This window comes from Urocitellus parryii, chromosome 8 (genome assembly GCF_045843805.1).
Source record: "Urocitellus parryii isolate mUroPar1 chromosome 8, mUroPar1.hap1, whole genome shotgun sequence".
NCBI lineage: Eukaryota > Metazoa > Chordata > Mammalia > Rodentia > Sciuridae > Urocitellus > Urocitellus parryii.
This window is the reverse complement of record NC_135538.1, coordinates 81,617,857-81,632,279: the sequence shown is the minus strand read 5'-3', so window position 1 is coordinate 81,632,279 and position 14,423 is coordinate 81,617,857. Positions and strand designations below refer to the sequence as shown.

At 33.0% G+C, this 14,423-nt stretch overlaps 1 protein-coding gene across 1 annotated transcript in view; it reads left to right on the top strand.

The window, feature by feature from the left end:
• Positions 1-14,423, top strand: part of Myo6 (myosin VI) — a 136,325-nt gene that overhangs the window by 92,191 nt on the left and 29,711 nt on the right. Inside the window, exons 14-20 of the mRNA XM_026409529.2 lie at positions 756-847; positions 2,787-2,859; positions 4,833-4,960; positions 6,605-6,700; positions 6,956-7,129; positions 10,855-10,893; positions 12,449-12,542. Of these exons, the coding sequence (XP_026265314.2) occupies positions 756-847; positions 2,787-2,859; positions 4,833-4,960; positions 6,605-6,700; positions 6,956-7,129; positions 10,855-10,893; positions 12,449-12,542 (696 nt within the window). The remainder of the gene's footprint in view (positions 1-755; positions 848-2,786; positions 2,860-4,832; positions 4,961-6,604; positions 6,701-6,955; positions 7,130-10,854; positions 10,894-12,448; positions 12,543-14,423) is intronic.

The window sequence follows — 14,423 nt, the reverse complement described above, 5'->3', positions numbered from 1 at the left end:
AATCTTGAAGTAAATCTGATGGGTTTTGTACTGGGCTTTATTGATATCAGGTGTTTCTTCTGGCTTGCGGATTGGTATGTTTCTCTTTGTGATTTGTTTGCCTTTGCCAACAGAAGATAAGTATTTACATTTTGAGAGGCTCAGAGTTTTGCTTTTGTTTTTATGTGATGTAATAGGTATTTTAAAATTTATAATGAAATACTACCTTTTGTTCAAAGATAGATAACCCCCATCACTGACTTCTTAAGATTTCACAATCTTTATACATTTGTTTGTATACTAGTCTATATCAGTTTTAGCATGATACACACAGAGATTCATAAAATTTTAGAACCCTGTAGATCTTAGATATTATGTAATATAATTTCAGAAGTGAATCAGTATTTATGGTATTTTTGATAATTGTAATTTTATAGATAATTTTTTTATGTCATTTGGGCTTTGAATTGCTTAAATACTCATGCTTTAAAAATTATGTTACAACTGGCTTACATTTTGTTATTATACTATATAATTTATTTCACCTGCCAAACAGTTTTTTGTCCAATTAGAGAAAGGAATTTTTATTTCTCAATTATAGTGTCTCATACAATTTATCTTAAAATAAGAAGACTTGGGGAGTATAAAACAATTGAATATATTTTTAAAGCCCAATTTTAAATTGATCTGTTGATACAATAATGTTTTATTTTATGGGATAAATTTATATGAAGTTGAATTGATGATGATTCTTTGTGCTGGCTCTTAATTTTCAGAGTACTTTGAACATAACAGTTTTGAGCAATTTTGCATCAACTATTGTAATGAAAAACTTCAACAATTTTTTAATGAAAGGATTCTGAAGGAGGTAATAATTTTTACAATTTAAAATCCAAATTAAGCTATTTTAAATTTCAAGGAAGAGAGTCATGCCATAGTTCCCCAATTGCTGGAGTATAATGAAAGGGTGGTCCAGGAATCAGGGAAGCCCAGCAGATGTTATGGTTCAGCCAAAGTTTAGGGACTGGTAAAAAATGAATTGGTACTTCCTCAGAAGTTCTGCTTGTTTTGTTTTCCTTCTCTTTTCTGATTATGATTGTCTTTAATTCTTTCACTGCTGTACAACCTTCTTCTCTCATCTCTGAACATGGCCTTTCTTGCCCTTTTCCCCAAGCTTTGGGTTACTCTATTGCCCACTCTGTAGGGAGTGGCAAAGGTACCGGGTCAGTAGATACCATATATCCATTTGCCTCTGGACAATACTTTTCTTGCCATGTTAATTTGTGGACTGCCAGTTGCTTGTGAATAGCCTGCCTTTGGTTGGCCACAATCTCTGGTCCAGTAAGGAACTTCTTGCTATTGCTTATAGTAAATAACTGTGGGCATACCACACATAGCTAGGGAGTTTCTTTATAATTCTTTAGTGTGCAGTAAAAATAAAAGTAGCTTTGGAATAGTTGGTTGTGATTAGGTTCGTTATTTTTTCCTTTAAATCTGAATTCTATAATATTTTTTACCAAAACCCTTGACATTCCTTCCTTTGTACTATTAGAGATATGTTTTTCTGAAAAAAGATAAAGGGACTGATAGGTTATCTAGTCCAGTTTTTTATTTTACAGATGAAGAAACCAGTTCCCAGAGCATGTTTGTAACTTCTGCCTCCTTTCCTGGCTGCTGGCCCACAAACCTTTAGTTTCTTTATATTAACACTTATATTTTCTGAGTTCCGTACTCTACTGTATTTGGGCTGAAGTGTGCAGAATTTTATTTCCTAACTATTTATTCCTATTCCTATCCCATCTGTCTTTTCCCACAATTTTATTGTGTTTTTGTCTCTGTGGGATTTCATTCCACACATTCCAGCTTTTGTATGGGTTACTTATATGTTGTAGTTAATCCAATTTTGACCGTAAACAAACAGATGAAACAGGTAAGATAGTTCTGAAAACGTTTTACCCAACTAAATTAGTTTTTCCAATACCATGTGAAATTTTATGTGCATGACTCTCATTTAATATACACTAATCCTTCTTTCTACACCACCCAGCAAGAATCTTTATCTAGAAATAGGAACTCTATAAAGAGGAGACACTGTCTTGATTTATATTTACTTTCATAATAATCCTCTAAATATAAATGTGAATTTCAAATTCAGATTGGGTTCAAGTGAAGAGTGCCCTCCAGAATGTCAGAAAGCATTTCTAGTATAACTCATGAATGGAAATATTTAAATTGATGAGAAAATGTTAGAACATACAAACTTAAACTTATTGAGTAGCATACCCATCTAATAAAATCCTTTAAATTTTCTTTTCAAAAAGTTACTAAATTAATATCTAGGAATTCAATTTTTATTTGTACATTATTCTTCCAAATTTTGTTTCTTTTCTACCTTGTATAATATTCCTGTATAGGTACTTATAATTCATTTCCAGTTAATTATTATTACCTTTAATGTTTGTCTGCAAATATTTAAAATTTACTTTGTCTTAGCTGGGTGTTATGGTGCATGCATATGATCACAGTTGCTCAGGAGACTGGGGCAGGAGAATCACAAGTTCAAAGCCAGCCTCTCCAGCTTAGTGAGACCCTGTCTCAAAATAAATTAAAACGGTTTGGAATATAGCTCAGTAGTAGAGTATATCCCTCCCTGCCAGAAAATTTTCTATCTTTGGAAAACCATTTAAGGTTATAATAGTTGGTTTAAACTTTTGCATTTTAATTAGTAAATGTTATGATTCGAAATGACACAGAAATTAACTACATTTCATATTGCACTTTGTTTATGTATTTATGATTATTTCTAGGAGCAAGAACTCTATCAAAAAGAAGGTTTAGGTGTTAATGAAGTACATTATGTGGATAATCAGGACTGTATAGGTATGTATTTTTTATTCTATTTTTGGGAAATGTGTGACAGTATAGCAAGTGCATTTGCTAGTCACTTTTCTGTGTTCTGTGACTTATATTAGTAGCCATGGGACTTGAAACTAGTATCTGAGGGATGTTTATCTTTTTATTTAAATTTTTTTAGTTATACATGGGCACAATACCTTTATTTTGTTTATTTATTTTTATGTGGTGCTGAGGATCGAACCTAGGGTCTCACATGTGCGACACGAGCACTCTACCACTGAGCCACAAACCCCAGCCCCAGGCGTGTTTATTTAAAAAAAAAAAAAAAATATATATATATATATATATATATATATATATATATATATTTTTTTTTACTTGTCAGTGGACCTTTTAAAAATTTTATTTATTTTTTTGTAATTGTAGATGGATAGCATGCCTTTATTTTATTTCTTTATTTTTATGTGATATTAAGGATCAAACCTAGCACCTCATATATACTAGGCAAGTGCTCTACCACTGAACTATAGCCCCAGCCTCTTGATGGACCTTTATTTATTTATTTATTTATTTGAGGTGCTGAGAATCGGACCTAGTGACTCACACATACTAGGCAAGTGATCTACCACTGAATTAGAACCCTATCCTGGAAGTTTACTTTCTTAATACTGCTTGCAATTTATTTTTCCTATCAAGACATCAGATTCAGATTTGTTGAAACTTTTTCTAAAAACTCTTCTATTTATTGTGTTTTTACTTAAAAAGCCTAAAGTGTGAACCAGTTTGGAGGAGACTCAGTTGCTCAGGCAGCAAAGGGATTTATTGTCTCTCATGACAAACTCCATAATTAGGCTAGGCTCCAGGTGAAGATTGTCAGAGATTCCCTTGGTTCTACTCTCCTCTGTGCACCATCTCAGAGGTTGCACGTTGGCTTTAGAAATTCCATGTGTCACATCCACAGAATACTGTGTGGCAGAAGGGTCTCTGTTTTCCTTGCCTTTTTTCTTTTTTAGCAATAAAGAAACCTTCCCCTCTAATCCCCCAGCTAGCTTTTAGTTCTCCTTTTTTTCTACCCCATCTTTAAAATCAGCTGTTTGCAAGGGGTCTTTTGACAATCTGGTCAATAACTCATGTCTAGGCTTGGACAACATAGAATAATAATGATGATGATACTTTTTATATTTATATTAAATTATATTAGTCATATATATTAAGAAGTTGCACATGCTCCCTCGTCTACTCAGAATACCCCTCTCTTTTCTCATCTCTGTGCTTTTGACTGGGTGGTTTGCTATCTGCCTGGAATTCATCCCCTTCTGAATCTTTCAGCCCACCTCTGCCTCCTTCTACGTCTATCAGAATACTCTCATTATAACATGTCCCTCCTTTACAACTGTTAATTACCCAAGAAGCATTATGTTCTGATCAAGGCAGTTAGAATCTTAATTTCTCTTCCTGTGTCTTGGAGCTCTGTCCCATTCAACAGTTTTTATATACTCTACTCAAGGAGATTACATTTTATAGTTATTTTGGACAGACAGAAAATTCAAACAGCATTAAGGAAAGGAGCATATAAATGTGCTGTTCCTGAAAAGTTTTGCTTGAAAGCATTAAAATCAGTTTCTAAAACTAGTATTGAAAGCTCTGCATGCAAAAGCTTCTGTAGTTTTACTTAATTTTGAATGTAGATGTCATCTGGAAAAGGGGAGAATTTCTGGTTTCTTTCCCTCTTATCCTTGTTTACAGTGGAATGGTTATTACATTTTAATTTTCTTTATTGAGTTATTTTCTAAAATCTATATTAAAAGTATGATGTGACCTTCTAACAAATGGCCAGTTTGAAATAAAAATGCATCTGCTCTCAATAGTCTTTGATAGAATACTTTCAGAATCATCTGTTTCATTGTTTCCAACCAGTCCTTGAAATTTGAAATTTGTCATGTTATCTTTAAAGTGTTGTTGTTTTTATCCTGAGTGTTTTCTTTTTTTTGAAATAGATTTAATTGAAGCAAAATTAGTTGGAATACTGGATATTTTAGATGAAGAGAACCGCCTTCCCCAGCCAAGTGACCAGCACTTTACATCTGCAGTTCACCAGAAGCACAAGGACCATTTCCGACTCACTGTGAGTTTGCCATTCTTAAGTTGAGACACTGGTGGGAAAAGAAATCTTTGAAAAGGTGCACCAGATAGCAGATATTAATAGATCATTAGAATCATAAATTATGTAAGGTTTGAAGTAATTCTCTCATATCTAGCATCAGCTAGATTCAAACCAAATTATGTAAGGTTTGAAGTAACTTTCTCATATATACAATGTTTTATAGATGGACATTTAATTTATATATATATTTCCTGATGATATTGCTTTATATGGATCAAGAATCTTTTTTCTGGCTAGAAAGTATATACCTCGAACTTGTGATCCTCCTGCCTCAGCCTCCTGAGTTGCTGGGATTATAAGAGTGGCATCACTGTGCCCTCTTTGAGTGTTTTTGCTTGAATTATCTCACTTTGTCCTATTAGTCTATTTGTGCTACAGACAAGCAGACAAGCAGGGAGAAGTTAAGTAATACTCTCGCATACATATGAGGAAGTGTTGAGTTTGAGAGGCAGATGAGGCAGTTGGCTACAGAGCCTTCTCCCTGACTTGTTCTGGTCTGTTGCTTTGTATGGAGAAAAGCCTGTGTTCTGTGAGCTCTCAGACCTTGATTAAGCCCATAAAGTTCCCACTCTCATTCTTATTTTATTTATTTATTTAATATTTATTTTTTTGTTGTAGTTGCACACAATACCTTTTTTTTAAAAATTTTTTAATGTGGTGCTGAGGATTGAACCCATGGCCCCACACATGCTAGGTGAGCACTCTACTGCTGAGCCACAACCCAGCCCTTATTTTTTATTTTTAAATGAGATTTTTTTCCTTTTACTTTAGGTTATTTTATGGGTCAGATGTGATTGTGTGTGTGAAGGTGTTTTGGAAACTTGAAATGATTCAAATATGACATACCGTATTCAGATGGTACAATCTTAAAATGATTTAATTTTTTGGAAATAAGTTTGTGCTTTTTATGTAAACATGTTAGGATGTACAGTGGGAGAGTCCCTGTACTGATCTCAGGTATTTATTACCTAGCTGTATCTGGAAATCATCTGATTAAATGCTATGGGCTTTAGTGGATTTTAAAAGTTCTCTGGGTGATTCTAACAAGTACCAAAGTCAAAAACCGCTGCTTTTGAAATATATAAATAGGCAGTTAACTTTATAAAATGCCAACTATGTCTTGCATGTACTTCTAATGATGGGATTTTGTTTTGTCTGTGTTTTTTTTAATTGGTTGTTCAAAACATTACAAAGCTCATGATATATCATCTTTCATACATTTGACTCAAGTGGGTTATGAACTCCCATTTTTTACCCCAAATACAAATTGCAGAATCACATCGGTTACACACTCACATTTTTACATAATGGCATGTTAGTAACTGTTGTATTCTGCTACCTTTCCTATCCCCTACTATTTTCCTATCCCCTACTATTTTCATTTGTTTGTAGTTTTGTCTTACACCTGTTTTTTTCCCCTAGAGATTATCACCAAAAATTTGCTAGAATTCACTAATACTCTAAGGTATATCCAGATGCTTAGAAAGCACTATAATTGTGAAGATTCCCTTTATAATTTTAAGTATTTTATACCTCAAACATTGTGTGAAGGACACCTAAGTAATGTATTTTTCATAATTTAATAACTTATATATGTTTTTTCAGATCCCTAGGAAGTCTAAGCTGGCAGTACATAGGAATCTGAGAGATGACGAAGGCTTCATTATCAGGCACTTTGCAGGGGCAGTGTGCTATGAGACAGTGAGTATAATACTATAGTGTACAATATGATAGCTTCTAGTTGGCTATTTAAGTTTAAATAAAATTAAAAATTCAGTTCCTTAGTACATTAGTCACACTTCAGGTGCTAAATATCCATATTGACTAGTAACTATTTTGGACAGTACAGATATAGAACATTTCTTTTATCAAAGAGAGGGTTCTATTAGACAGTGATGAATTAAGGGACATTTATCATAAGATGAACTAAAACATTCTATTTGATTTGTTTTTCAGACCCAGTTTGTGGAGAAAAATAATGATGCTTTGCATATGTCTCTTGAATCTTTAATATGTGAATCCAGGGATAAGTTTATACGGGAATTATTTGAATCATCCACAAATAACAACAAAGATACAAAACAAAAAGCAGGAAAACTTAGCTTCATCAGTGTGGGAAACAAATTTAAGGTATTTGTGTTAAATAACTTGAAAGTTTTTGCTGTATTTAAAATATATTATTTTATATTCTAAAGTGGATAATTTAGATCATTGTCATAAATCCCACAAGTGAGTTTTAAGAGAACACCCTGCTTTGTTGATACTTATATGCAAAATATCAAAACATAGCCCCTAGTCATTAAATATACAGAAATGCTAAAGATTTTCTAAATGTGTTCTTTCTTGGTGCATAACATATCTGATTGCTGCTCCTAATGTTCTTGCTTCTGCATACTGTCTAGTTGACCTTCAATCCTTCTCTTTCCCATGTGTTTTCTGTTTCCTTCCTCATTCAGCAGTTTTGTTTAGCTGGAGTAGTTCAGCTCGGGATGGCTAGAGAGGACTAGTTGAGTTGAGAGAGGAAAAGCAGGCACAGCCAGGGGCTTCAGGTAAATGATCGCCTTCATGGACTCCTATTTATAGAGTGGCTGCCATGTTAAAAAGAGCCGGTCTCAAGTTAATGATGCAGTTTATAATTCATTTCAACATGTTTTCTCTCACAGTGGCATTGTGGGCATGCATCTTGTACTAAAATTTAATTAAAGCTTTTGATAACTTCTGCAAACGATAATTGCTCAGGTGTGGCAAACTCTTTAAGTTGCTTATTTAACATTAAAGAATATTTTATTTATTAATTTTGAGTCACATTTATTCTTTGAAATCTGACAAGGAATTGTCACAAGGTTTGTCTTAGAAATGGAGTACTACTAATTAGTTATAAAAGTAGTAGTATAAAAATAATTTAAAAATGTTTATAGTGTAAGTTTAAAGATCAAGAAACTATCATGTGTAGAACAAAGAAATAGAATTAATTTCTGTTTTACACATCTCCACACAGTAAAGTTATTATATTTGAAATAAATTATGTATTTGCCTTTTGAAATATGTACTTTAAATACTAATATGATGTAATTAGTATCATGGTACTAACTTTAGTATAAACCTCGAATCCTTTTTGGATTGAGATGGGCTCTAAATAATGATTTGAGAAAATCATATGTGTAAAACCTAGGTTTTAAAAAAATAGCTTACACATAAATATAAGAAAAATTAATAATATGTTTTTAGATAGCCAAATAAAAATATTTGAATTTTGTTATGTTATATTCATTAATTATAAGTTTATGTTTTACTCAGTAGGCAATATGTTTTCTCTTATTTGAATATTCTTTTATTCCAGATTGGACATTTGACAACAGATTGGTTTAAAAATAGTTTGTTAGTGGAATGTACCCATAGTTGTAGCTAGTCAGATGGCTAAGGCCAGAGTATTGCACGAGCCCAGAAGTTCAAGGGTCAGACTGGACAACATAGCAAACCCCATCTCAAAAAAATTTTTAAAAAAGAGGACATTTGCTGCTATAAAGTGGATAACATTCATTAAGTTTTTTCCTACTGTGATACTGTAGTAGTTTTGCTGATAAGAACATACTTGAAATTTTAGATAACAGAATTATAACCAAAAACATTATTAAAATTCTTCTTTGCTTTAAATAATCTTTTATGTTGAGCCTTTGAAGTGACTTAAAATTGTTTATGTAAGCCAGGTATGATGATGCATGCCTGTAATCTCAGTGACTAGGGAGGCTGAGGCACGAGGATCAAGTTCAAAGCCAACCTCAGCAACTTAGTGAGACCCTGTATCAAAATAAAATAAAAAGGGGGTGGGGATGTGGCTCAGTTGTTAAGTACCCCTAGGATCAATCCCTGGTACTCCTAAAAAAGTATATATATAATAATTTGTATTTTTATGTTCACTGCTGAAAGCTATAACTGAGTGATAACTATAACAAAAGATTTCACATTTTTCTAAGATACCTTGACGTGAAATTTTAATGTTTCTTAATTTTGAATATAGTTGGATAGCTCATTAAATTTGAGGCATGTAAGGCAATAATACAAAATAGGCTACTACATTTAATGTAGTATTTCAGTTATACAACATTACAGGAAACAAAATTTTTCATGATATTTTCAAATGATTGAAACATAACCCTTTTATTGTATTTTACAAAAAATCATTTCTTTTTGATGGAAGCATTCTTCTATTATAAATATGAATATTTGTTCTAAATAAAATATGTTCTAAATAAAATAAAAATGAACTACAAATTGCCTAAGGCTATTTACCCATATGCTTTATGGTCCTTGACTATTGTTCTTCCATAATTGACTTTCTTTTCTCTTTTCTCAGCTGCTGTTAGTTTATTTTTTCTTGTTTCTACTCTTCTGACTGCCTCCTTTATGGGGGAGAACACCATGCTTAGTTTGTGGATGAAGGAGCATGGACTTTGTGAGCATTGTTTTCTTTCCAGAATAGTGGCTCTCATACTTGCTTTTCAGTAATGTGAGGGTCCTGATTGATTAAGGTTGTCACAACTCTGTCAGCCAGATAAGTGGTGTATATCTTTAACGACAAATTTATTTCATTTTAATAACATAAGCCTATGGTATGTGTGGTATACTATAGCATCACAGACAGGAGAATGAAATTTGGTGTCATGCCTTTGTCATTACTAGTTCCATGATCTTGGGCAAGTTATTTGTCTTCCTAACATCAATGCTGTACCTGCAAATTGAGGCTAATAATACATCCTCAATTAGGATTGTTGTGTTTTATTCCTAATTGTCTTAAATATGGCAATGCTCATGAAAAGCTTTGAGCAGTTGAACAGTTCCTTACTCATAGGAAGTATTCAGTAAAGTGTAGCTGTTAATTTTAATTATAGCTATGATCAATATACTATATTAAGAATTAACATTATAATTTAACTTTTCTAAGTAGTATAATAAGCATCTCAGTATAAAAATCCAGATAAAGAATTTTATGAAATTAATTTACTTTGCAGAGTAGTGAAGCAAATAAATGGTTTTAAGGTACTGAGCCAGAGTAAAATAAAATTAATATTATAAAATCAGGAAAGCATAGTAATTTGTATTTATTATCAATTTTTTTTGAGAAAGTTGTCCAAGTTTTAAAAAATATTTGAAATGTGAACTGTTTTAAAACAGTAAGGAGAATTTCTATAGCTAGACAAGACAATTTTGTTTATGTCAAGTGTTTCATGAAATATTTCTAATTCATACCAATAATGAATATATTTTTTTAAAAAATTTTTTTAGTTATAGTTGACAATATAGTTTTATTTATTTATGTATCTATTTGTTTATTTATATGTGGTGCTGAGGATTGAACCCAGGGCGTTGCATGTGCTAGGCGAGCCCTCTACCGCTGAGCCACAACACCAGCCCCAATAATGAATATTTTAAATGTCCTCATTCTTAAGAGCCTATGACACAAACTACACCTAGTTTGCCACATGTTAAAACACTGAATTATTGATCTCACATTGAATGCATCCCCATATTTTCATTAACTTCCTTCATTGCCTATATAATTTTTCCTCATTTCATCCTACATGCAAATTTGTGTATTTTTAAAAAATGTTACTAATTTTTAGTCTTTTAATTATACGAGGCCTGTGTAAGTAAGTAAAGTTATTGACCTTGACATTTCATTATCCATTTTGCATGATGCTGTTAAAGAGTTTATGTGCCATCAGGTTGTTAAATTGTAATGTGTTATATGTGGATGTTATTGCATGTTATTTTATTCTAATATGGGAGAATTAATATTAACTTATGTCACTGTGTTCTTTGGTTTTTGAAATAAACTGATTTCCTTTCTTTTACAGACACAGTTAAATTTGCTTCTGGATAAACTTCGAAGTACTGTGAGTACATTTAAGAAGAAAGCAGGTTTCTTTGAATGGTCCTCTAAAACTATTATATAGTAATTATCTAAGTAAAGAATAGTAACCCTGGAATAATTAAAAATATATTTTAGGGCTGGGGTTGTGGCTCTGGGGTAGAGTGCTTCTCTCAAATATGTGGGACACTGGGTTTGATCCTCAGCAGCACACAAATAAATAAAATAAAGGTATTGGGTCCACCTACAACTAAAAAAAAAATTTATTTTAAAAATATATTTTACACCAAATTTCCTTTGTTAAAAAATCAGTTTTTAAGATGATGATTATTCTGGTTAGGTTTTTTCCTGAAGAGAAGTTAAATATGTATGTGAAGACAAATTATTTTGTAAATATGTAGAACTCTTAAGTTTTATTAAATTAAGATTAGCCTATAGTTTCAAGAAGGTGAAAAATATTTTGTAATTATGGAGTAGAATGATGAAATGATGTTTTTATTTTTAGGACTGCAAATAAGGCATTATAATTTACCCTTATTTTGTTACTCTTATAGTATAACATCCTACAGACATGGCAATGTGATGTGGAAAAATATGTACATGATATTTTTATGTCCTTTTATAAAGGCAAATCTACGAGGAGTCTTTTTTTTTGCTGAAGACTGAACACAGGTCTTTGTGCATGGTAGGCAAGTGCTCTACCACTGAGGTACATCCCCAGCCCTTTTTATTTTTTATTTTGATGCAGGGTCTCACTAATTTGCCAAGGCTGGCCTCCAGCTTACAGTCCTCCTGCTTTAGCCTCCAAGTAGCTGCAATTACATATGTGCACCAACATGCCTGGCAGGAGGCTGTTTTTAAACTATACATTTTAGGGATTTACCCTGATTTTTTAAATGAAAAATAAAAACTTGACATAGAAAGATATTTAGTATATGGATTATATAAATTAAGCATGATTCCAAACAAATCTACATAACTTAACTGACTATTCTTTCTTTTCAAATACTAATGATTTTGAAAAGCCAGGCATTTATTTTGTCAGAGCTACTGTTGCTTAGCTTACTGTTAGACTTGCTTTTGGAACCATTCAGAAAATCTTTTCAATATTCTCATTGGCTGCAAGTGTTTATCTCTTAAAGATCAAGCATGTTTATAAACCAAGTCTGATGAAGAGGGTATAGAGTGCTACTCTAAAATATTACTTCTGTGATAGAAACATGTTCTAAAATTTTTCAGTGAGCATCACCTTTGATGTAATTCTTGTTTTGCAAGGTGACTACTTTGAAGAGAAGCTGCTATTTGAATGTCTAGCATGTTAGCTTCAGCACACAAAAATTTCTTTGTATACCTAATCAGTATTCTCTCTCCCTCATTCAGCATAATCTGATAACCAAATGAATGATTTTAAGCTTTTTCAAGCTTTAAATGTCAATACTATGCTAAGACATTTTTTAGTTCCTTAGTGGTTATTTTAAAGTTTCATGTGTTAATATGCTTTGAAAGTTTCTGGTATTTGTAAAAATAGAAAAACAAGAAGGCTATATGTATTATCTCAAGAGGTGCCTTTGTTCTCCTAGGGAGCAAGTTTTATTCGTTGCATCAAACCTAATTTAAAGATGACAAGCCACCACTTTGAAGGTGCTCAAATTCTGTCTCAACTTCAATGTTCAGGTATTTCCATATATTCATAATCTGTGTCACTGTGTGTCAGTAGTCATAGCTTAAGTGCAATTTAATAGGACCAATGATTTCAAGTAATTCACCATTACCTTGGTTATTTTTAAGTGTAATAAGATTTTTATCTTATTTTCTTTGATTCTAAGAAAAGCATGGGTGGCAAATTATTTGAGTAATATTGGGTTATGGTTTATTGTGAAATAAAAGCATTTTACATAATTGTAGTAAAATGTTATAAAATCACTTTAGTAGAAAACCTGAATCTCCCTTTTGTAAGCTGCTTTCCTATTATCTTCTCAGTCCAGTAGCACTTCATTTCTCATTCCCTACGCAGCTAGAGTAGGAAGTTTGTTTTGTTGTCCTTGCTTCCTCTCTACCATTTGTGAAAAAATAAAAAACAGAATGAAGCCCTTGTTTCTGTGGCCCTTTCATGCATTTGATTAATTCTATCACTTCCCATCCCTATCCCTACACAGCTGACTTGCTACATCACAGAAGTCTCAGGCCCTGGGCTCATTTTTTCCTTTACCCCATGCCTACCCTTCATCCAATACGCCTTTTCCCTGAGGCATCAACCTTCTTACGTTTTGATCCAGCTCAGTCTCCTGAAACTTTCTCAAACTCTCTTGCCTCCGTATTTTACTCTTTGTGGAGGTAGATTTAACCGTGAAATATGGTCACTTATGTTTCAGGGTCGTTCATTGAAATGAACCCTTTTCAAAGCCTGGTACTGAATTTTATATTCTTTAGTAATTTGTAATTTTGTATTTTGTTCCTGAAAGAACCCTCCCCGAATCACATACACTCCAGGCTTCCCAAATCTGGATCTACCTCTCATTGCCTCTTACAAAACCTTAGCTGTCTAAGTTTGTTCTGCCCTTTCTTCTTGTCTGCTTGGGATTGGGAGACAAGTCAGGTTGACACCACTTAAAATTCATGGTCGGTGACCTTTTTGGGCTCTCAAACCTGTCTTGTCAAGTTTCCTTGGTTAGCTTGTTCTGTTTCTCTACAGAATAAACTAGTCTGACCAATCCTGTTCTTAAATCTCTGAGCCTCTGCCAGAAGATGGCCTTACCTCTTTGACAAAAAACTTTAAAGCTTCCAAGAACATGCACCTATCTGAATATCCTTCCTTCCTATTAAGAAAGCAGAAATTGGGCTGGGGATGTGGCTCAAGCAATAGTGCGGCCTGGGTTCGATCCTCAGCACCACATACAAACATACAAAGATGTTGTGTCTGCCGAAAACTAAAAAATAAATATTAAAAAATTCTCTCTCTCTCTCTCTCTCTCTTAAAAAAAAAAAAAAGAAAGCAGAAATTGCCTCTCTTCCTAGTTGAGGCTTACAGTGCTTTGAAATCCATCCCTACTTTTATTGCAAGTAGTCACCTTGCAATACATATAATCAGCACTGAATACATATGCCTATGTATTATACGTATTGAACCATTCCCTTTGGACATGGATCTCTCTCATTTCACTGAATTGTGCTTAAATGTGCTAAAAATCTGATCTATGATTTACATTCCCTTCCATCTACTCCCCATCTTTTTTTCTTACCGTGGATAGTTGTTCCCTTTCCTCTCCCACAAATAGTCTATTCTCAGTTTATGCCCTCAACTCACTCTTTAACCTCAAGAGAGTTCAGCTTTTATCTTGATAAGGTCACCAGTGGTTACCTTCTTAAATCGAATGTTCATTTTGCAGTCCTTAGTGGACTTCACAGAATTCGACTCTGACCAGTCTCTTCCACATTTCTTTTCCTTAGCTTCTGAAACAGTGTATGTTCCTATTTTTCTTTGGAATTCTCTGGCCTTTCCCAACTCCTCTACAGGCTCATTTTCTTCTACATGGATAGTATTTCTTAATAGTTTTT